General features: G+C 41.5%; 1 protein-coding gene across 5 annotated transcripts in view; it reads left to right on the top strand.

Annotated features, from left to right (window-relative positions):
• The window catches only part of OSBPL5 (oxysterol binding protein like 5), a 176,818-nt gene that overhangs the window by 125,895 nt on the left and 26,530 nt on the right, over nucleotides 1-24,393 (top strand). For all 5 annotated transcript variants that reach the window (XM_051804009.1, XM_051804005.1, XM_051804008.1 and 2 more), the window contains 5 exons: nucleotides 4,683-4,763; nucleotides 5,415-5,516; nucleotides 7,174-7,377; nucleotides 13,207-13,291; nucleotides 22,418-22,589. In XM_051804009.1, the coding sequence (XP_051659969.1) occupies nucleotides 4,683-4,763; nucleotides 5,415-5,516; nucleotides 7,174-7,377; nucleotides 13,207-13,291; nucleotides 22,418-22,589 (644 nt within the window). The remainder of the gene's footprint in view (nucleotides 1-4,682; nucleotides 4,764-5,414; nucleotides 5,517-7,173; nucleotides 7,378-13,206; nucleotides 13,292-22,417; nucleotides 22,590-24,393) is intronic.

The raw sequence follows: 24,393 nt of genomic DNA, 5'->3' as shown, positions 1-24,393 counted from the left end.
ACTGGAGAAATTACCTGTGACCAAGGGCACGTCTCCTATTGCTGTAGTGAAGCGTAACTTACGACCTCAGCTACTTTTGCTCTGCCTTCAAATTCCCATCTGGTCTTGTCTTTCTCTCATTTGGATGCAAAGAACACAAAAGGGCAACTTCTAAGCTGTCACTGCTGTTAATATGCAGAGCACAGCTTGAGAATGACTTTATGTAAATGTTTCTCATTTGGAATAATTCTGTCTATTGTGCAGCAAGGATTGCTTGCACTAAATAACAGGATATTCCTCTTGCTGTTATCCAAGGCATGGATGGCATGCTGATGGGCTGGCATCCGCCACGCCAGAGTTGATCACAGACTGGTTTTCTGTGAAATGATTTGATTCCTCTTAGAAATGAAGTCACCCAAAAGACACTGGATTAGAACAGCCCTATTGTTAGGACTCTGTATGCTCTCTTACAAAGTCTGGCAGAAGTGTGAGGCTATTGTGATGACTGCTTACAGTCAGCAGTGAATCTGCAGAGCTCCATGACTGAGATGGAAAGAAACAGAAACATAACTGGGATAAAAAGTATGTTTTTGAGTACAGTACAAGCCATTGTTAGCTGGCAAGGTCATCACTCAGTCCTGGAAAGGACAGATTTGGTTAGAGAACTGAAAAGGGACAACAGTTTCCTGCCCCTGCAAGTGCTGCCATAAACTCTGGTTAAAGTTTTTGGCACATTAACAGTCTTCCCTCCTTATGAGAACCTGTATATGGAAACATACCATTGCTTTCTTATTAGAATACTCCAGTGGCTTCCTTTAACAAGGACACCAATTTCTAACCTTCCCATTTTAAGAAGTCTCATATCTGGTGAATATTGTTCATGTTGCTGCACAGAGAGAGGGCCAGATTCTGATATCCTGCACAAGTGTTATCCCAGCACCCTTGAAAGACTTGCTGTGATGACAAATGGCTTCTCTTAGTTTTCTGCCTGGCTGAGAATGGCAGGGTAGTAGAAAGACATCATTAAATGCTCTTGATGTGCCTTAGACCTTGCTGTGTCTAGGGAATCTTTAGAGCTGATGGCCCAAATTAATTGAATCTTATATGTACCACAAAGTACAATCAAAATTATTAGGACAGATTAATGCAAAAACATGAAATCATATTTCTTCAAGTCACTTATCAGGTTAAACCTAAAGGAACTATCATTACTGTCAGCAGCATGGAGGCCTATGTTATGTTGTCCTGGGGGCTTAGATCCCACCTTTCCTGGGAAAAAGAGGAACTTTAAACCCAGAAATGCAATGCTTTTCACTCTGTAGACCTGGAGATCACCTACCAGCAAACTGCTGTTTAGAATATGTGGTGATGCATCCTCATAAGCATAACAAGAGGCAAAATCAGGAGGGAGAATCAATCAGTTAAAAAGTAACTGGGGAACAGTGTCAAAAGTTCCAGGTCAGGCACATCTGGAAGCTTGTCCACAGCTCCTAGTTAAAACTTGGTTATAGTAATATTTTCTCTCTCTTCATAAAACATTTTGCAACCATCTCATGGAGTTGTGGTATTCATCACCCAGCTGGTAGGTACATCACAGTTTTTGGAACAGAGCAGCACAGATATTTGTTTTCCTGTGCCTAGAAATTCCTATGCAGGCAGTGAAGGACCTACGCTGCTGCTTCTTTCTCATGTATTCGTGTGCACCATCCCTGTGGCCGTGTTTCCATTTACAGGCAAGGTGTGCAGATTCAGCATGTCCAGGTGTAGCCCAAACATGGGGGAGGAAATGCCTGAAGGAAGCAGCACAGCAGTTCAGGAGCCCACTACAGCAGCCCCCTGGGCTGCTCATCCAGCTTCTTTAACCAAGAGAAGGACCAGTTTGTTGTGGTTTCCGACAAGTTTCACTGTATTTATTGAGCTCCTAAAGGCTGTGTTGGTGTAAGGGGAGATTATCCCTTCATCAGCTGTTATGTGCTGTGGTTTTATGACAGGCATAGCAGTATTGGCTGGCGCTGGGCACACGGTGTTGTCCTTCGTCATGGACCTACGAGTCAGCTCTCGCGAAGAGTCAGAATCAATGTCTGTCTCTGTGAACACCCCAGGTTTGAAGTCTTGTGGTTGTTTAACTCTATTTTTAGCATGACCCAGAGTGACTTCAAGGAGGAGGCAGGTGGGGCTGGTAGAGCAGTGAAAGCGCCTCTGTCTGTGTCAGTGCTGGTTCCCCATGAGCAGTGGATTAGGGCTCAGGTTTGCAGTGGTTTTTGGAAGCCTTTCTGAATTCATCTGCAAGTAAATTTCCCCAAGCTAAATGAGCTTAAGGGGCAAAATTTTATTCTTTATATAAGTGCTAAGGTGTAATTGTCTAGACAACAAAGGACTGTAGTTTGTTTTATTTAGTTGAACAAAAAGCATTCTTTGTATCCTGATGCTTTGCAGGCACCTGAGCAGTGTTTCCTAGAATCTTGGGAACATCTGTCCTTTTTCTGCTTCTCACACTGGCTAATGAGGAATAGTACACGGTGTTTCTCTCTGTGTCTGATCTCTCAGGCCAGAGGGAGTAAAATTACTAATAAACAGTTGGCTCACGGACAGGACATTCTTCCTGCTAATTGGGAGAAAGGGGGAGAATTCTTCTGACTGGTTTCAGAGGACATGTCTCAAATCATGAAAGCATAATCTCCTAATAATTCGAATGGATTCTTGCTCAGAGACATTTAAGCACTTGGAAATGTTTCTTTATAAAGAAAGGCTTATAGCATATCTCCCAAATGCCTACTACTGCCCTTTGAAATGTGACAAAGACCTTGTGGGCACAAGTCTCTGCTCAGATGTCATATCTGTGCAGAGGTCCCCACCATAAATCTTGTGTTCTTACCGTGAAGTCTCAAGCACAGAAATACAAAATATGCATCAGAGATTGCATTGCAGGCAGAGGAGGCAGGCTTAGCTTTCTGTGAAAACAAAAATGGCAAATACTGAATAGTTTTCAGGAGCCCAAGAGGTGGCATTTTCTTTGAGTGGAACCAAGTTGACTTCTAAACTAAACAGTCCAATCAGGGACCTCACTGGTCTTTACGCACCATCATAAAGTTTTCATTTCTCTATTCTTAAGTATTACATGTAGTTCTGTTTTTAGTGAAAAACTACTACAAGGGTGAGAACAAGTAACAGGTTCTACAGTGACTGTGGCTCTGTTGCAAACAGCACCTTCAGCCCATAATTTCTAATCCTGCGTCATCTACTGGTTTTGGTCAGTTGAGCATGCTCCCTTATCTCCCATTTCTGTTCCTGCCACAGTCTCCAAAGCACAGCTGATGGCCTGTTTGCTGTGATCTGGTCATGCATTTGTGTGGTTTTTTTCTGAGTCATGTGAAAAGGACTGATCTGGCTGTCATTAAATATTTTTCTGCTCACACTAACGTTCAGCATAGTTTGTGGCTGTAGTAGCCTGAGAGGTTTCTGTGTCACTGGGAGGGAAAAAGAAAGTGGGTCTCTCGAAATGAAGGCACTGTAAAATGATCACATCAACTCATGACATAAAGGAGAGAGAGTCTGAGAGCCCAGTGGGTTTGTTTCACATCATAGCAGTAATTTTATAAGTGGGAAGTATATTTGATACATTTTTTCCTTAGTACAGCTCATTTTTCTGTCATATTCATTAAATCAAGGTGTCCAAGGGCTGAACTTTTTTTATAAAACTGTCATGCATAAGTTGGAGAGACAGTGCCTGACCCAGAAGATCACAGTCTGAATGTATCAGACACATTAAAGGCTGGAAGGAAGAGAGGTACAGAGGAAGAAAGTAACTTCCCCAAGGTCACATAAAAAGTAGCAGAGTCCAGAGTGTACCATAATTCTCACACCTCTAACCCTCCCTAGGTTTTTGACAACTTGCTGACAATACCTGTCCAAGTGGGAGTCTTTGTTGTGAGCTGGACTGCAGAGAGCTGTACTTTCTAAGTGTATTTTATTTTGGTAACAGTAATATTGTGATTATGTCTAACAGAAGTAAAGCATTTTTTCAGCATGTCAGCACAGTGATGAGATCAGTAGCCTCTGAGAGTGAATTTAAACAACCCTGACAGTATCAAACATGATTTGAAGTGACTGTATATATTTTGTGCCTTGCTTTGCAAGGCCAAGACGATGGTGATTTCCTGTATTATCTATAACATTATTAAGTAATTTTTTGCCCACTTGTTTCTGGACATTTCAGCTAAGGCAACAGTCATTGCCAGTATCAAGTCTAGTTCTGAAAGATCTATAACAGATTCCCCATAATTTTTATTCCAGTAATTGAAATGCTTTCAGATCTGAGAAGAGATGAGTAGTTTTCAAAGATAGGAATAAGTTTTTGTTTTGGTTTGATTTTATTGGGGTTTTTTTGTTTTATTGGATGGAGTTTTTTAAGGGGTTTTGTGTTTGTTGTTTTTTGTTTGTTGTTTGGTTGGGTTTTTTTAACCAAAATTAATGACTGCATGGGAGAAATATCAAGAAAATTTGGTGGGGAATTTTCCAGCCAGATATGAGTATAAGAAGGGAGTTTGGACTGCACTGCAGGTATGCATTTTGTGCACCTGCTTAGTGTTATGCTGCTGAAATCTGCAATCAGCTCCCAAAAGATATAAACAACTCTTATTAGAACATAACTTAAATATCTTCATGTTAACACATTTCTATTTTCTCTCTCCCTCTTTTTTTAGATTGAATATAAGCTTTGCAATGGGTCTGACAAAGAGTGTGTGTCTCCCACGGCCAAATTCATGAAGAAGGAAACACTGAAGGTATGTGCAAAGCAGCCAAGTCAGCCTCAGCTGACTTTCTTTTACAAAACAAATAGTACCTTCCAAACAAACCACTGGAACTACTTGGAGCCATTTCCCAAGACCCAGAGAAGCCTCTGAATCTTGTAGGAGTCATTATAGGCCAAGGGCATTTACAGGCTCTATATAGAGGATTAGATTATGTACTGAAAGCAGAACAGATCAGTGTAATTATTTCACTATGTTTGTATGTTCCAGAGCCATTAGGCACCTCAAGAGGATTGTAATCCTTCACTGGTTTTGTTAGGAAGGGTTTGCCTAGGCAATCTGAGCAAATTACAGCTCAAACACTTGCTTGTCTACCAAACCTAAATATAAATAATTTGCTTTGAGTGAAATGAGATTTAATATCTTGAATTTGAGGGTGAGGAGGACTGGGTATTCAACCTCTTTCCATTCCCCCTAAAGAAAAGACAAACTAGGTTATGTTTAGTGAAACTTCAGGGGCAAAGAGAATGCCTGTTTTTGTTCTTCCTTGTGCTCATTTCTGGGGAACCTGTGCTGGGTCAAGTTCTAGCTGTGCTATACATAGCTGTCCTTAATGCATTATGTTCCTTCCTCCCCCAAAAAGGCTGTGATTACAGCAGCTATATTTTCTCTGTTCTCAACCAGGTACAGAAAAAAAATTACAGACAGGAGAAGAAAAGAGCTACCAAACAACTCTTCAGTGCTCTGAAGGATCCCAGTGTAGTGATCACAGCAGACTGGCTGAAGGTACTTAATACAAACCATTGCTTCTCAAGCTGTAGGGAAAAAGAAGTGAGAAGTAGTCAATGTGTCTGACACTTATGCACAAGCACTTTTTTGAGTGAAGGAAGACTGAATAATTTTGAGTTGAAGTTGCTGTAAAGCTGTACTTAAATAACTGCTATAAAAGTGGAACTATGTGGAATATTTACCTTCCGTCTTAACCTAACTCAATCCATCTGTTCCATGTCCTTAAGCAGCAATAAGGTCTCAAAAAGTGCAGAGTGCAAATAGAAGTGATGATGTTTCTTTCTTTGTTCCTCTCTGAAAGTGTCTGTTGGCCTCTTCCCATAGATGTGGTTCTGTACTGAAGAGGGAGTAGACAGGAAACAGCCTGGGCAGATACAGCTTGTCCTATTGACAGTTGGAGTTTATGTTGTCATGGCACAGAATTAAATGTATTGGACCTGATGACAACTGTAATTTCTTCTTGTGCACAGGCTGAAGTAGTGACAGCTTCTCATTGAAGTCCTGAAACTTTGTATGTGGCAAAGTAGATTTGGATTGACATTGAGCGATGTTACCTCTGAGCACTGCTTTTCTCCTCCTTTGGGGCCATTTAGTCTTCTCAAATAGTGGTGAATTGGTTGCCCCTTTTCTATTGGCAGAACTTAATTTCCAAAGGTGACAAGGTGGTCTTAGGTCATAGGTTGGACTCGATGATCTCAGAGGTCTTTTCCAACCTAGCTGATTCTGTGATTCTGTGAAACAATACAATTGCATTTGACCGATGTGAGAAACCTTCAACATTGTTCTACAATCAGTATTAGAGGCTGGAAAAGTGACATGCTTATAGTTTATTTGAGAAATTAGATTGGCAAAAGAGTGTTTCCATAGTGTTTACTGTTAATGATGGATAAATATTGAGATTTTTTTAAAATAAAAAACACCTATTGCATGTTTGCTGTGGCTGGAATTTTCTGGTGAGCAACATATAGTGCTGGGCCACAAAAACAGAACGCTGACATAAGACTTGAGTTTTGGCCTATGTACATTGAAAGCAAGAAGACCTTAGGCAAGATCTAACCTTACTGAGAAGCTTCTTCATTCTTAAAGATGTTATCTTTAATATACTCTATCAGATTTAATGTCTTTTATACAAGAGAGAGCTGCACTGAGCTTGACAGAGAAGTAAACCAGCTGGAGACGGTACTTTTAAAAATTGGGTATTTGACAAAACCCATTAATAGCTGTGTTCTGCAGAACACTATTAAAATGACTTATAAGTCAAGTTAGACTAGCTATAACATTTTTATATGCAATGTTCTAATTGGCATGTCCTCTGTGATTATTAACAGATCACTCTTATATGGGCCAGCAGTGCTGATTGCCTGAAAAATTAATCAAGCTGCTAACACTAAGGTAGTAATAAAAATATGAAGAACACTAAGCCAGTAACAAAAATATGAAAACTAGATTCTGATATTCAGGTTTGCAAGGTCTGTGGTTTTGCTATGAGATCCCTAGGACTGCTCAGATAACACAGTGTATTTTCCTTAGGACGTGTGGTGTGGCCTTGGAATAAACATACTGGAAGTACTGTATAAATACTGAATAAATGCTGGTTTTCTTTGAAGGAGCAACCTAAGTGTAACTTTTTGTCCTCTCCCTGCTTTTTATCCAGATTCGTGGGACTCTGAAGAGCTGGACCAAACTGTGGTGTGTCCTGAAACCAGGAGTGCTGCTGATTTATAAGACGCCAAAGATCGGACAGTGGGTTGGGACAATCTTGCTCCATTCTTGTGAGCTGATCGAGAGACCTTCCAAAAAGGATGGCTTCTGCTTTAAACTTTTTCATCCTTTGGATCAATCAATCTGGGCTGTAAAGGTAACAATCCTGATGAGTTGAACAACCTCTGCTTGGTCACCAAAGTTTCTGAGCACTAATGTTATCTAGATTTGCAGTTATTCGGTTGCTGTTAGCAACTGACTGCTTAAAAAGATTAAAGACACCGAAGCTTGATCATTATATGACATCTGAGGAACATAGTCCTTGTGACTAGTTCAGAGATTTGTCATTCTTGGTGTATGGATGCATGCATAGACTGAGGAAATGGGAAATGTACCAGTTCAGGAAAAAAATATCAATCCCTAGAAGTTTTATCAAACCATGGCCTACATCTTTAAAAGGAATTGAGGAATAGACCCAATTAACTAAATTCCCCAAAACTCAGACACACAAAGCACCAAGTGCTTTGCACAACACTAGAAGAGGGCTGGCAAAGTGACAACATCAGGTTGATAATTTGACTTTTTTTTTTCTAATGCTTCTGAGGTTTGGATTTGTTTGCAATGAACTTGAAACTCAGTGGTCTGCACAAGCCTTGACTGTTCCACAAAAGAGTGACTTTGGATATGTTGCCTTCATTGTCTCATCTTTGAAATGGAAATAGCGAGGTTTTCTCCCCTTCACTTTTAGTTATTCTTCAGGCTGAGACAATCTCTTCCTGTACATTCAGTAGCTCCTGCAGTGACCTCTGGATCTCCCTGTAATGCAAATGATGAATAGTTTTTCACACATCTTAAAATAATTCCCTGCAAATTTTGAAGAGCTGCATTTCTTTTTCTTCTTCCCTTTAAGAATAGACAAAAAAAGAAAAAAAATTATCTAATGCCTGTAAGGAAAGAGGAAGATCCCAGTACCTCCTGAGAGGTGCTGAGAGCCACATCTATTAAATACCCTGAAGACAAAACTTAAATGTTCTTGAACTCTTGTTTCCCCCTTAAAAACAGTGACTTGGCAGAGTTATTGCAGACATAATTTCTCTGGGAGATATCATGAGTGTAAATAAAGCATTACAAGCTTGTGCCTTGCTGCAAGGTGGTGAGCAGAGTAAATGTGCTTGGAAAGACCCATGGAAGAGCAATGAAGACACTTGTCACTGGCATCAGAAGTTCTAACAAAACAGGGAAGCCCTGTGAGAGCAGATCAAGCAGATGCCCTTCTGCTCATCAGTGCAGTTAATTGAACAGTTTTAAACACAGCTGTACAATCACTATAAAAAGTCTTTTGATTTTTAATAAGGTAGAAGGAGAGAATTAAAATTAACCTCAACAACCAGGGATAAGAGCTGCTGATTTCTGTCAGCAGTTCAGCTCTGATTTGTGCCTAGATGCATTGTTTTTGCTCAAAGTCCCAAGGGTTTCTTTGCTACCTTGCTTCTTATTCAGTTTTGAGAGTTTTTTAATTCAGAGCCTTCACCCAAGAATGTTGTTGATAATTTACTGTCTGTCAATAAAAGCATTCCTTGTGATTTGACAGGTCAAGTGAATTCTTCTGAGAAGCACAGTCAGGAGAGATAGGGAAAAATAGAATCAAAAGTGCAGTCAGGTACTGAAAAGTAGTGTTGCTGACAGATCTGAAGTGTTGTGCTAGAATGCCCTGCCCTTGATATAAAGCATCCAAAAGAAAGAAGTTTTTATCAACATTTATATGTATTTGAGTGTGTGTATGTATATCTAATTTTTGTGTCTCTTGAGAAAATACATGATAGAAATAGGAATTAGTATATTAAATGTGAAGGGAGTGTATCTCTGAAAGTGTTTGTGTACTAGAGGAAATCCAAAGAGGTTTAAATTTTAAAGTCAAACTAATATTCTAAGGCTCTTGAGACATATTTAGAGAGCTATATTTGAGCTGCATACTAGGAAATACCCTGAAACCTGAGTTCAGCCTGGATTGTTGTCTGTGATAGATGCTTTCAGCCATGAGGTAAACACCAAAATATACATCAAGAAGAAATCCACCAGTGAACTTCTTGATGTCAAAGAAGCTGTCTGCACTCTGACAACGGTTTAAGGCTGAAAGCGCCAAAAATAGTTTCACTTTATGTCATTTCACAGCCTCCTTTTAAAGCAACTGGAGGAGAATTGTCTGATCTAAATTGGTTGTGTATAACTATGCAAAGAAGGTCTATTTTTTGTGAAATATAGATTAGCCTAAGCTTAAGCAAAAAGCCCAAGTTACTGTCCATCACAACAGAAACATATGTATAGATAAATAATAGATAATAGAAAAACATGGATCAACAACTTTCACTTTTGCCCAAAATGGCTTGTGAAATTTTCGGGGATTGTCCAGACTAGAGTTGATGGTCCAACTTTGACTTGCATCAGGGGACTTGCAGCTAACTTGTGGTTATTATTGAACACCTTTGTACATGTTGGCCTGGCTGCCCAGCGTATGTTTGGATCTAACTACAGGGTTCAGCCCTGGAACAGATGACTGGTTCAGACACTGCTATAGGAATTTATGGTAGTGCTACCTAAGTAAATTTGATGTGCAGGCGTTTAACTTCGGTTAGAGTGGGGTGAGATTTTGGGCTGCCTTTCAAGGTGAAATGTAAGGCCATTGCTTATAGTTGAAAGCTAAATACATGCACCAGGGTACTGTTTTCCTCTGAAGTTCTCTGGGGTCTAGAGCTCTTAGAAGCGTGTTGCTCAGGGAACAGGTTCTTTATTCTACACCACCTCCCTGGCTTTTTGAGAGTTTTATCCTGAAACTCCTTTGCAGTGCAAATGAATTAGACCTTTTATCTGTTTGCTCTGCCCAAGCTTTTGTAAATCCAAGGCCAAAACCACCAAGGTCTCAAAATCAGCCAGCAGTGCAAGCAGCAGTAAGAAAAGGTTGCCCCACATGTTCCAAATGCTGCTGCAGAGGCACTTTGTTTGTTGTGTGAGGGCAGCGTGATCCCATGCTGCTCCTGGAAAGAGACATGACTGCAGGAGACTGGGGAATGCCACCCTATGTGGGTGTCTGTCCTCTTGCTTAGCAGAGGGAGTGTAGGGCTATCAGCTTGCAGGGTTTGCCTGGCTGTCCCAAAAAAATGTCCTGGAATAGGTCTTGTTTCCCTTTGAGCTTGCTCAGAAGCTGGCTGAACAACATGGTGTGGAAAGGCTTTCATTATCTGCAGCTTGTTCTGACATTTATTTAGAGCACTAAGTAGGTAGGGGTCAGACCCACTGCATCTGGGAATATATATAGTTTTCATTTTGTTGATTTTAAAGAAATACAAGTCATTCCTTTAAAGAAAAAGTCCTAGTAATGGGCTAGTGCCTCTGCTTTTGCAGTTGTTTATTCCATTCTAGAATACAGTTTCGTGTTCATCCTTACAGTTATCCACAATACTGTTAATGAGATTTTTCCCCCTTTTTTAAGCTTTGATTTATAGCTCTCCAAGATGTCATACTATCTAAAACTGTCAGTCCACTCAATTTTTCAAAGCCTAGTCACCCCCCTATTTGATAATGACTTTTGACTCACAAATCAAATGTAAAGACAGTAATGAGATGAAGGTTATCCTTTCTTAGCTGTACTGCCTGGGGGCTGCAGCTTAGCTCTGGGTCCTGATGCAGCAGGGATAACACTTTTACTGAGAGGTGGTCATTGTCTTGGAGGTCTTGGGCTCTAAACAGACATGATACTCATAGGCTGGGAGACAGAAAGCATCATTATCTCTGCTGTGCAGATACAGAACATCATTTACTCGGTCCAGATGTTGACTTTATTTTTATGGCCTCCTCTCTTTTCTTTGCTTTCTGTGGGAAATGGCCACCTTCATATATGAACATGCCTCACTATTGCATGTTTCCTTGACAGAGTGACCTCGCTGGTTCTTGAGTTTACCCAGATGCCTAAATGTCTCTTAAAATCTTGTGTTATCCCCTCCTTCCCATGTGCTATCCCTTCTTTCCCATCTACCCCTTTTTTTTGATATCGTTTCTCTGTATATGTACTGTTTGGTTGTGGGTTTTTTCCTCAAATAGAGCAAATATCAACCTCTGCACTGAAAACACAATTAATGGTGTTATCAACAGTTCTCAAACACCCTGCTCAGCTGCAAGCCACTGAAAGGAAAAATGCCATGGGGAATGATGCCTGATTGCATTAATGTCACTAGTAATGTCTTAAGCTGCTCTGCTCTGGTTTACTAATCAAATCTCAACCTTGCCAGTCCTGACTATTAAGTCTTTAAACAGTCTTAATTTTGTGAACCTCTTGTGGGAGAGGGGAGGGGAAAAATAATGTGAATAACGAGGATCCCAGTTTCTCCTGGCAGCAGAGGAACCCCGTAGATAGGAAGGCAAGAAGCTTGACTGGAGACTGCTGTCTTCTCAGCACTTCATCTTTGTGGCATACACTCACATACAATTTTATGCTTTTCTGATGCTTGCATTCTTCGTTCTTTCAAAATTTTGGTTTTCTGAGTATAACTTGAAAACAAAAATCCAGTTAAAAGCAGCATTTAACTATGAGGCACTTGTGTACAGAAGCAGATTTCACTTGTGGTCACAGTTCTGCGCTTATAAACTAATGCCAGGGAGAAATCCTTCTTTCAAGGGACACGATTGGATACTATAAAGGCCTGTGTTAGGGAGAAGAGTCATATTCAAACTGCAGAAATCTGCCTACAGATTTTCAGCACTGTGTGGTATTTTCTAGAAACTCAAGGAGATCTGTATTGGAGCATCCTGGAGAAAATTGCTTGTTCCACCCTGCCGTTGTCACAGTGGGCATGAGAGTATTGGTGATGCTTTCTGCTCTGCTTTTAGTTCTGACATCATGTCTGCATATTTGAAGAGGGACCTGCTTTTGTGTTTTTTGTTACAAAGTGAGGAAGAGAAGGAACTGGAGGAGGCTGGGTAACTTTGGATATGCAATGGAAGAGGAGGGTTCCCTGTTTATTTCAGACAGGTTATGACGCAAAGTCCATACCATGTAGAGGATGAAGCTGTGCTCACTGGGTACCAGAATTGCTTTTTCTTAGCAGCTTCTGTAGTTCAAAAGTAGAGAAAACAGAGAGGAGATCAAGGTGGGAGCCTGTGGCTCCATTGGAAGTGCCTAATCCAAGGTGGACTCTGCCTCCCTGGGCATCATTTCTGGAGGGTCATGCTGAAAGGATGATGGCAGGATGTTTACAAGACACTGTTTTCTTTTGCCACAGCTTCTAAACTAAAAGCAACATAAACATGCAAAGCCTGAGGTGGCCATCACCCCAGGCACTATAGAATGAGGGTTCTCAAAGGCTCAGGATTTAGAGGTGAAGGACTGCAACCCTGCAGCACATGCCTGTGCTGGGAGACATCTGGTCCTCAATCTGTGGTTTTACCTGTCTCCACCTTTCCCACAGACAGGTTTTCAGGATGGAGTTTTCCCTTTGTTTCCTTCCAGAAAAGCTGCTGTTGCCTCTCTGCTCAAGGCACTCACAGCACAAGGTGTGGCTCTGCTGCTTTTGTGGTGGTGCATGAAAGGTGTTTCATTGTAAGTCCATGTGCACCTCGTGGAGCTTGTAAGATGTGCACATGGGCCATTCAGGTTTTGCACAAAGAATAGAAAATATTGGCTAATAGAAAATATTTGACTGGTTTTGTCCGAAATGACAGCAACAAGATCCTTCCATTTCTGAAGATCTGAATGAACATAGTAGGTTTGGGGCTAAACATAGGTTAGACCAAGCCCCATTTACGTAGGAGCTCGTCACTGCCTTGGAGCTGCAGCAGCAGTGTCATGATTACCAGTGAGTCTTTCTAAATTACTCCATCTTCTCCTTCTTTCCTATCACAATCATGCACACTCTGTCTGGGAAGGGTAGAAAGACATTGAAGAGTCCATTGCAGCTTCTGTGCCTTACATCTTTGTGTCTGTGTGCATTTCCAGGGGCCAAAGGGAGAAAATGTTGGTTCAATCACTCAGCCTCTCCCCAGCAGCTACTTGATTTTCAGAGCAGCCTCCGAATCAGATGGTAAGTTTTGGGTTTCATTTGCTTTCTCCAGATTGCATACTTTCTGCTAGTTAAAAAAATATGTTGATGCAAAAAAATTGGTATGTAAAGGAAAAAAGGGCGACTCACCCAGCCTGAGATGCTGCTGCTTATCAGTGGTTGGAGTAGATGAAGCAGACTACAGGCACATTTCATTTCCCTCCCCAAACAACCACCTTTCTGTCCATGTGTATGGAAGAAGGACCTAGGCTTCTAAGAGAGGAAAAACACTAAGTCAATATAAAGTAAAGGATGAAGGGAGTTGATCCCAAAATTTAGATGAGAGGGGGGTTTAACTGTTTCCTCAGTTCGGCAGAGACTTCAATGTGTTATCTGCCTACATCTTACACTAGGTAGGGATCCGTTGGAGGAAAATGGCATAGAAATGTTGAAGAACTGTTGATAGATATCTTTCAGCCACCAGAATTTTCCTGTAAACTTGTTGTGCCAGGGTTTGCAGTGTAACAGGCCCAGATACTGGTAAACCAGCCCACATCTAAAATACCATTCTGGGAATTCACAAAATTATGGAAGGTAAATTTAGGTCAATATATAACAGACATGCCAGCTTGCTATGTGAAAATCTCTACAAATGACTTTAGTGGACCTAAAATATCAGTGATTTATAAGTAGATAAGAAGATTAAAAACATGTTCTCATTCCATTTGACCTTCAGACTACTCTAATTTTTTTTTCTAGCAAATTAACCCAGGCTGTTCATTTTATGGATATTTTTCACCTATCCCACCAAGGGGGCTCATGTATCCCATGTGCTCCTTACATGGAGTAGAATAGCTTTAGATTTGTTCTAATGTCACCTGTAAAGGCTCTCAAGCTAGCAATATCTCCCAAGAGATCATCAGAGGTAAGACTTTTCTAGCTGTGATCTCTCTCTCTGGGTCATACATGTGTTGAAAAAGCACAAAATGGACCATATCTGGCACATGAGAATTTTCAGTATCAAAATGACTGTGGGAAGTTTTCTGTCTCTGGTATCATAAGAGCTTAAAATAGTGAGTTACCAGAACACATTTTGAAAGCCAAGATATTGGCCAAGATTCTTGGGAAGCATGCAGAGGCCGGGCAAATGAAAGCAGAGTTACTTTAGAGTTTAGCATGATTTTCCTTTACTTTGTCTCTTCTCAATGTTAGATGAAGAGCTAATGTGGTCAAGGGAAGTAGGAGGAACTGAGATACCTCTCAGACAAATATCTTAAATGTGTACGTAGAAAGTAACTAGGGCCTTTGTTTCAGGATGAAATAATATATGCTCTTGAACAGCAATGCCCTAGAGCCACCTGCACAGGTGTGGAGCACCCACATTATGCCTTAGAGATTCTGAGGTGACTTCTGCAGTCAATGTGAAGTGAGGCTTTGGGATCTGACCATTTAGCAGTTGACTTAAAAAAAAAAAAATACTGTATTGCACTAGAAATATTAGCATGAAAAATGGTGCAATTTTCATCTGAGTGAGTGTTTGACTTCACAGCTGAGGCCAGTGAACAATAAGAAGTGGCCGTACCTTTTGCAGGAAGGGAAGGACATGAATCTGCAGACAAGAGGGAAGAATATCTCCTTCCCAAACACAAGAACTGCCCTGGTGCTGTGACTGTGCTGTGCTCCTTTTGTTTGTTAGTTAGCCTTTGTGGGGGCAGTTTGGGGGTGTCCACTCCATTGGGCAGGGTAGACGAGCTGACAAATGGGCAAACACATGGGTGTCACACTTGGAGATGAGTGACTTGGAGATGGTATTAAGGTCAGTAGGTCATGTAAAACGTGCAGACAAAGATACGAGGTGCAGCAACTGTTACATTTAAAGAATTCTATATAAACTGCAGCAAATTAAGGCTTGTACTTTGCAGTTAATACAGTTTGTAAGCCCAGGAGACACTACTGTAATGGTTGTAGACTGCTACACAGCTTCACCTGTTGTAAAGAGGCTGCTCCAGAAGGGTGTGCCTGAATTTGTTTCATTTCTTTAATGCACTGGACAAACCTGGAAGATGCACTTACGGTCAAGAGAGATGGAAGATTGAGGTAGAATGAGCTAAACCAGCTGACACAAGCGGGGCAGATGGAATCTCTTCCCTTGTGTCATGTTAGTGTATATTTGTAATATGTTCGCATTTCCTCTGTAGATGCAATGTTGTGTGAATCTACAGCAACTCTGAGGAGGTGTCCTGACTATGTTCTTCTTAACACAGTCTCCTGTGTCAGTGGTGGAAAACGAACCACAAGGCATTTGGCAAATATAACTAACTTGTGGAGGCCTTTGACTTGCTGGGGAATATTGAGTTACAGCATATGTTAGATGTACAGTTCTGCTATCCAGGCAGCTATTTCATGATCAGCACTACATGGCCTACTTTTTCTCTCAGCATTTCAGAATCCCTTTTTTCCCCTCTGCCATACCATCTGTGACAGGCTGCTGGTAGGATTTAAGATCCTGACTTCTGGACAGCCTGCAGAACCACCGCCCAGCTACAGTAGATTTCACATTCACAGACCACAGCAGCAGTTTTGTGCTGCTTTGTGATGTGTTTTAAAGACATCTGGAAGGTCATATCAGCCTGCAAGACTCAAACTGTACAAACACGGTCGGTCTTTCTTACCAGTTTCAAAAAAGAAAACTGCTTTTTCCAAACTGGTGACTGTGTATGCATTTCAGATTTATGCTGATGAGTGACTTAGAATTAGTAGTTCAAATCTGCCCCAGACTTCCTGCCCAGACCATTCTAGGGCTGTCCCTGAGGTCTCCTAAGCAATGCCCCAGACTTCCTATGCATTTTGAGTCACCTGCTTAAATTTCACAGTGCAGATCTCCACTTTGCAGCAGGCACTGCCACCAAAGGGTTTACTGGGGGACTTCAAAGTGGCAGATGACCAAGGGTTAAAAGCTTAACAGTGGAACTGTAAACCACACTTACGTTTTGTTCCTTATGTCTGTCCACTCTTTCAGGCATGCTTTGAGTAGTCTCCATTGCCTGATGTGGATGGAGCTGTGTGGAATTCCTCATGGTCTGGCTCACAGTGTTGTTGTTCTTTGCTAGGCATCTGGCCCTTCCTCCAGAACTGATGCTCTGATCTAGAGAGGAAATTAGATTATTGAAATAAGGGTCACACATTGAAGCAATGAACCAGAAGCAAGATTGCAATTGAAACCAAGTTCAAGATGAAATATGTCTCTGGATCCTGGCAGCTCTGGAGAAAATAGAAGTTACCTTTTTAGCTGTATGTCTGCCTTTCATATTCCTTAGACCTTTCACAGCAGTTTAAAATACAACCATTTGCAACCAGACTTCATTATCTCAGTGCATACATTGCACCTACAGCTAACTGAGAGCTCACATCCTTGTATCTTGACAGCCAAAGTGCAAGAAATCATGCACACGGGCACCCAAATGGTACAGCAAAATAAGCAGTCAGCTGAACACGATGACCTTAATGTTCACTGACTGAACCAAATCAACCTCTTCCTCACAATTCCTGATTTGTGTGCACTTGAGCAAGAATTCATCATTTCCAGGTGACAGTCTACTTCAGGTTGATTTTTAAAATCATCTATCTTGTAAGTGTGAGGCATGAGGCCAAAACTGGATGACTTTAATAATTCAAGAAGAATAATATTCCCTTAGTGATGCCTCTCTGGAGGAATGTATGGTTACTCAGTGTGAGTCTTTTGAAGTCTTAATTGGCAAGAGATTCATCACAGGTGTTCTGTAGCTACAGGAATGCAATGGAAAAGAAGTATAGTCCCAGACAGATTTCAGTGTGCAACAATGTGATTCCATCTCGAGCAGGTTTTTGTTACTGGTGAGTGCTGAGAGAACATTGGCTGCGTCCTCTGTGACCAGCTGTTGCAAAATGTGGCAGGTAGACTTGGCACATCAGATTATGAGTTGTTCTAGGTGAGTGATGGTGACTGCAAAGAATTTCAAAATGAAATAGCTTAGTATTTTCAATGCTGTCTTTTTTTTTGTCCTGTGGAATATTATAATTTTATATCTATTCAAAGACTAGGACAGACTCAAGTCATTCCCTTAACTGAACTCAGGTTAGCAGCATAAGCACCTTCTGTTGTTTTGATTGACTGGGGGGGGGTTCCAAGAAGGAGAAGAAATGGGTTTTGTCACTTGGTTTTAGCAGTTCCTTTTGTCTGTGAGAAAAATGAGTTGTTGCAAAGATGTGCCTGCTCCTGTTCAGCCTGTCAGCCTCCAGGTTTCTGAATGATGCCAGCAGTGCCCTGCCAACCCGGGCAATGTCCTGCAGGACTTGTAGTGTTTCCCATTTGCACAGCTGTACTGCAGGAATCATCTCAAAGGACAACAAGGTGCTTTTCCAGCCTGCTGAGCCAAAAGGCCTGCAGAAAGCATATGGAAGGTTTCAAAACATATGTGGGATACATGTTCAGCTTTGTTTTTGCAAAGTTAAAGCAACATGCATCCTTTATTAGCATTTGTTTTCCGAAACCTTTCAAGAGGGAAGGAACTTTGGAACCCCACTGCGTTTAACTGATTTTTCAAAGAGTTTCCTTTTTCAAATTGTTACTGATGACTGTTGCCATTTTACTATAAACACATATAACAGAGAAAAGGGGTTACAGGCGTGCTCAGGAGAGACTCTGGAATTTGGCAGGGGTGTGTGTTGGGGGGGATGTTTCAGTTGAGCGCAGATGAGTGGTATGCACATGTGTTCATCTGGCATCCTGTTCTCCTGGGACTTCTGTCACATGCCAAATGCTGTGATCATCATTTACTAGAGTGGGAATGGATATTGAATGGCTGTTGAAACCAATGGTGCAAGGAGAGAGGCTTCTACAAAACAGAGCAGGAATGGGAGCTAGCACTAGCACTCTGCTAGGACATCCACTTTTGGTGCTCCAGGAACAGCCTTGTCAAAGAGTCTCACTCTCTCCTCTTTGTTCCTTTTGAGCCAAAGGGGGACTGGGCAACCTACCCATATGACCTGTTCAGGTGCTGAGAGATGGGTGATATGAAATGTCCTCCTTGTGCCGCCTGTCAAGCAGAATTGTCTAGCTGGACTTGACAGTGAGGTGGCATTTCTCCCCATTATTATTCTCACTGAGAATTCTCTTAGCTTGGAGGGAAGATTTCTATTGCCGAGCTTTGTAAATCCTCTATGCGCCTTGTGAGATACATGGGAGTATTATGTGTAGATGGACTACTTTACTCTCTCCCTCTTTCATCCTTCCCCCTCTGCAGCCCAGGTAAGAGCCACAGCTTACTCTAGATCTGCCCCTCATAAGTCAGTAACAAAAATACTCTAAATACAATGAAGAAAGGGTCGAGCTCAGAAATAACATTTCAAAGGGAACACTCTGTTCACAGCTCCCAAGCAGAAGGAGGTAATGCAGGTGTTTTGGAGACAACATGATCTCTGCAGAAATTGCCCAGAAGTAAGATGGGGTGAAGATATTAACATAGCAGATAATCTTCAGTGCACATACAGGACAACCAGGGGATCAGGCCCAGCCAGAGCATCATTTGTGAAAGGAAGGTCCTGCTTGACCAACCTGATCTCCTGCCGTGACAAGGTGACCTGCCTAGTGGATGAACACTGGAACAGGCTGTCCAGGGAAGTGGCTGGGCCACTATCCCTGGAGGTATTTGAAAGATGTATAGATGTGGCATTTAGGGACATGGGTTAATAGTGGCTTGACAGTGCTGCATTATCAGTTGGACTTCATGTCTTAGAGGTGTTTTCCAATGTAAGCAATTTTGTGATTCTATATAATTTGATTTAAGAAGAGCTTAAAAGCCTACGTGGAGATTCTGTCATAGGCTGACAATAAGCTTTTGGGGTTTCCTTCAGAATTTCAACCTATGCTCATTTTAAACCACTTTTTGTAAAAAAATATAGCTGATAATCAATTGCAATGTCTTACATTGAGGCTTTGAACACCTCAAACCTCTTCTGAAAGAATACTATTGTAAATTTTTTTTACTTCCCTTATATGCATTGTATTGGGCTGCTGTTCCTGTTTGAAGGAACCACATTTTTGGATTCTTTTCTGATCTAATTACCTTGTATACAAAAAATCCTACTTGAATCAACCACTCAGAATTAGAATATGTGAGAATTAAGGCAGTCATGTAGCCTTCATGCAGCCTGCCATGACTGTAGATGACAGCCTTTAATTATGTGACCACATACTTTTCTCCCCTTCTGCAGTTCCTGAGGGAGTGAGTAGACCTGTGAGGTAAGCAATTAAGTAATCCAAATGCTAACATTTTTGTGTCATCTTCACAATAAAGAAGAATATAACTCAACAACAAGGTCACTCAAATGTAAAAACACTTCATAAAGGCTTTTAGCAAGGAAACGGGTTTATCTTGTGTGCAATCTCTGTAACTGAGTATAATTTTATAGTGTTGAACTGCAATTAACACACTTGCAGAAAATGTAACCTTTTCATTTGCAGAGGTAAACCCTTATTTTACCTTTGGGTTAGTGACATATATTTGTTTGGATTCACAGCACCACCTGATGGCTGAAGACCCATTTCTTAGCTTGGGGATGGTGCACATCCCTTCAGTTCATTTTCTGTTAGGAATGAAAATAAGGGTGTAGGCTGATGCCATTTCTGTTTTCTGCAGAGTACAAGTAATGCTGACTGCTGATGAACAGTGAGTTCCTCTAAAGTTTTGTGTATCTGCCTTGGAGTATTAAAATGAATATTTAATTTTTAATTTTTTTTTTTAAGTTAGGCTCTTTGAATAAGGCTTCAACAAAGATCCAAATTACTCATAACCCCTTCCAGGGAGTTATCTAAGGAGATGAAAACCCTAGATATATTGTGTAGAAATTTCCTCTGGTGATATGGTGAACCCCAAAGTTTTGACCAAGCCTGTAAGCTCACGTCAGTACTGGTGAATACCTGTGGCAGTGGGGGTAAAAGAGATTCCCATGAGGCCGTGGCCAGTGTGGCCTCCTCTGCCTACAGCCCTGGGGAGGGTTGGGCTGCAGGGGCACAGCGAGGGAGATGTCAGAGGGAGGCTTTGGGTCACCCTTGCCACAACCATGCAAAGATAATGTGTGTACATGGGTGCTGCAGGGCACTGAGGAGACCCGACTGCCCCAAAGGGCTCATGCTGCTACAAACCAACCTACCTGTCAAAGCACCTGATTTTACAAGCCCACCGAATATAAAAATATCTTGACATATGCAGCATTTCCAAATGTCAAATAGTGCAGTCCTCACTCTGAGAAATGCAAAGGTAAAGGCAGAGGTAAGTCAAGGCAGGGAGCCTGAGTAGGAGGGTGCTCTCTTGTGTGGAATAGCCTGAAACAGGAATAGCCTCCATCTTGGTGGGTTTGGGGGAGAGGGGATATGTAGGAGGAAGTGGATTTGTGCTCAGTGCAGCCATTAGCTCTAATGGGTTATCCATGCAAATCCTCCACAAGGTGAGAAGGGAATAAATCTCTGCATGTAAAGCCTTAATGCAAGAATATTTGTTAAATACAAAATAGTGTGAAATCAATTCCAACAGCATTCAATCTTTTATTAACCATTATTTGTGATGTTATTATTAAATCAGGAGCCAATGCTGAAGGAATTTATAGGATGAAATTAGAATAAGTCATGGGCTCTGCAGTGTTTGTGGCTAAATGTTCAAGTGCAATTCTTCAAAGATTTGAGGTATTTTTATTTTTCTGGTGCAGCTTTGTGTCAAAGTGCTGAAAGCCACTCAAATGTATAAATGTGTCTTTATATACATATGTTCTAGAGGTTTTTTTAGACTCTCATTGATCTTCTTATAAAGCCATGTTTTGGTCATATAGAAATTGATGGGAGTTGTGCCCAAGAGAACAGCACGTGCTTGATGCTGTGTGATAGAATTGAATGTAATGGAAAAATTTCCCAAATGCGATCTAGGAATGAATGTGGTCCAGGGAAAACCTGTTTGTAGCACTTGCCAAAAGTGAGCAAAATCCTTTTGTTTTCTTCACTGCCTCTCAAACACGCTTCTAATTATTACAAAATGTATTCTGAGAAGTGTAATGAAGAGCTCTGTTTTACATGCTTGAAATTAGAGGATAACTCCCTTGATACTCCAGTTCTCGAATGTTCAGCCAATTTGCAGGTGTCCTGGCCTCATTAATGACTGCACTATAGAAGCAGACTATTTTCAGGTACTTCCAGGAATACAGGAGCTCCAGCACTGTGGTGGTTAGGCTTTGACACACAGCTTTGTAGTCTTGTACTGATCATTGCAAACAGAGCCGAGAGCCAGTTTGGATTCCCGTGCTTTTCATTTGCTGTCTGTCTGTGAGACCTGTGCAGGCCATAAGGAAATCCAATGTGGCTGTGCATAGGTACTGCAGTTTATCTTGTCTCTGTGCCGTGCTTAAAGCTGCAAACCAGACCCCTCAGGTTAAGATATTTTGTGATAAGAAAAAATGATATTCCACTCAGATTATCTGATGGAGTAGGCAGAGAGAAGGAATGAAGAAAAGGAAAAAAAAATGCAGAGAAAGAGGAAGGTGACCAGCCTGACAAGCAACTCTCTCTAGTCTTAATCACTCTGGCAAATATTGACCATCCTGCATCTTGATCGGGATGATTGTTACTGCAGCACTACACCCTGTGCGGGACCCCTGAGCAGGCTGCAGTTCAGTGATCTGAGACTAAGCAGGAATCACTCCTGCACAGCACAGTGGCTCAGTATCTATTGGGTAGTGTGTGTGGTGGGGATGGCAAATGCTGAACATGTTTTTGGGGTGTATTACTTGCAGACATGAGTTGCTAGGGGGTTTGAAAGCCCCATACCCGTACACATTTCCTGCATCTCAGACTGAATCAGAAAGGGGCAAAAGGATATGAACAAGTTCATATCTTAGAAGAAGAGATGTTATTAGAGAAGAGGAAGTTGGATGAGTTTCCCACTGTATTACCAATGCAGATGTATTACTCATGCAGCCACTAAAACACACCATTTCTGGCAAGATAACCTAGTAACTATACTGTACACAGTGACCTCCTGAATTTTAATGAGCTTTACTCCCAGGCAAGAAGCTTTTGAGAAGCAATGCATGAATTGTCTTACTTACTCTCCTATGCTTAAAGAATTATTTTTGTTTTGACAGGCCGATGCTGGCTGGATGCTTTGGAACTTGCCCTTCGTTGCTCCAGCCTCTTCCGTCTCAGTGCCTCCAAGCAGGGAAAGGATGGAGAAATGAACTGCTCGAGTGATTCTGCGCATGCGGGGATCAACCACCTCTTGCACACAAGTGCTATGTCAGACCAGGAGTTCTTCCAGTAAGATGGGGCTGTCACTTCTTAATGCACAGAGAGGTGTTTTATGGCTCAAACTTTAGCACAGTCTAGCCAGAGTCCACTAAGGAAACCTGTTTAAAAACCAGCCTGTATATTCTGCTGCTTGAATTCCTCACTAATATATGGGCTTGGTGCGTGTGAGGTTTGTTGCCACGTAATGCTTGAGCACACAGACTGGGGGGAACCTCAGCTGTGTTCGTTTGTACATAAACAATAACCAGTTTTCTTCTATCCCCTGCTTGGGCCAAAATGGTGTCTGGAGATGTTGGCATGAAAAATGGCTTGCCTGAGTAAAGATTGCGGAATAATCTAGTTGCTAGAGCAGACCTGCAGTTACACAGACAAGTTACTAACAATGTCTGTGTGTTGCTAGCACATATGGCTCTGAGACTGATCTATTTTTTAATAATGTGTTCTCTTTCCTAATAATACTATGTCATAGTCAGCAGAGTGCACACACTGCATACTTATTTTTATAATTACTTTCTCTCTCTACAGGGGTTTTGAGTGGTGTCCAATTTCTTCCTTGATGCATCAGATAAATTTTTATATAAGCCTCCTTTCTATTCATATTCCTGGTGTTACTGCAGCATTTTGGAACAACCCACATCAAAGCTCTGTAGGCATTAAAAACCCCCAGGCCTTTCTGTTGCTTATAGCTGAATAAGCAACTTCAAAAATCTTTCTGGTATAGACATTTGGCCTTTGGAGTGGGAACTGGGAGGGGTAGTGTCTATTTCTAGTTCTGCTGATTCAAATTTGATTTTTAAGGCTCACAGCAATGCACCATTGATTACGCAGTTTTCAGGGTAGCAATTCTTGCAGTCTGCAAAGATGAAGCCTTGCACAGTGGGACCTCATCTTTAAGTGGTTTTCTTAGGCTCTGTTATAACAGCAGGGATCTCAGTCCTGTTCAGAGTGTGAAGGTATCTCTGGTCCCATGGGACTGAAGGGGTGGCAGCATTTTGGCCTGACCTGTGCCCTGAAAGGCTCTGGTATTCCCAGCATGTGTTGTCCAGTCCTGTTGTTTGGGTTTTTGTTAGAATGTGAAGAAGAGCTTTACTGAAGAGCAATGGGAGAAGAGAAGGAAATCTGATGTGTTACCAGGGCATGTGCCCTGATATTTATAAAAATGCTTCTATTGTTCTTGGGCTTCTTCCATTAATACTTTACTTTTTAATTTCTTTATGCCTAAGAGAGAGTCTCTGTGCTTGCTGTGATAATGAATTCAGGAAGGCAGTGGACTTATTTTTCAGCTGATGAATGTGTGTACAGAAATACACATAATATTAAAATAGAGCCTGTGGCACTGAGAATATTCAGGCAAACCCATGGCTACTATAAGGAGGTGCAGAAGATACAGATAAAATTGTATTAAAGTATATCTTCAAAATATGATGCGTGAATGACACTTAAATGTGCCTCTATTTCACTTCTTAGTAGTTCAGCATTAAAAGCCCTCTTGAATTATGAGTCTCAGCAATACTAGCACACATAGCAGAGTTTTCAGCAGGACAGAGTACCCATAAGTGGAATCAGATTTTTGTGATAGGCTCAAATTTTAGCTGAGTCTGGTTCAAATCGGGTGTTCAGCATCTGGTCGTCTGGACACTACACTCTCTTTTCTGAGACCTACCACTGTTTTGAATGTGTACCTGGATTCCCCAGTGCTCAAAGCCCAGGGGAGTTTGATGGTTGCAGGATAGGGGGCTGACTTGCTCTCATCCCTGGAGGAACAAGGAATGTTTAAATAAGGGAGAACACAAAACCCAAGACGTGCAAGTGC

Source organism: Manacus candei, unplaced genomic scaffold (genome assembly GCF_025592945.1).
Source record: "Manacus candei isolate 608988 ecotype Guabito, Panama unplaced genomic scaffold, ASM2559294v1 h1tg000060l, whole genome shotgun sequence".
In the NCBI taxonomy this organism is placed as follows: domain Eukaryota; kingdom Metazoa; phylum Chordata; class Aves; order Passeriformes; family Pipridae; genus Manacus; species Manacus candei.
Note: the sequence above shows the minus strand (reverse complement) of the source record. Positions and strands in the feature narration are given on the sequence as shown.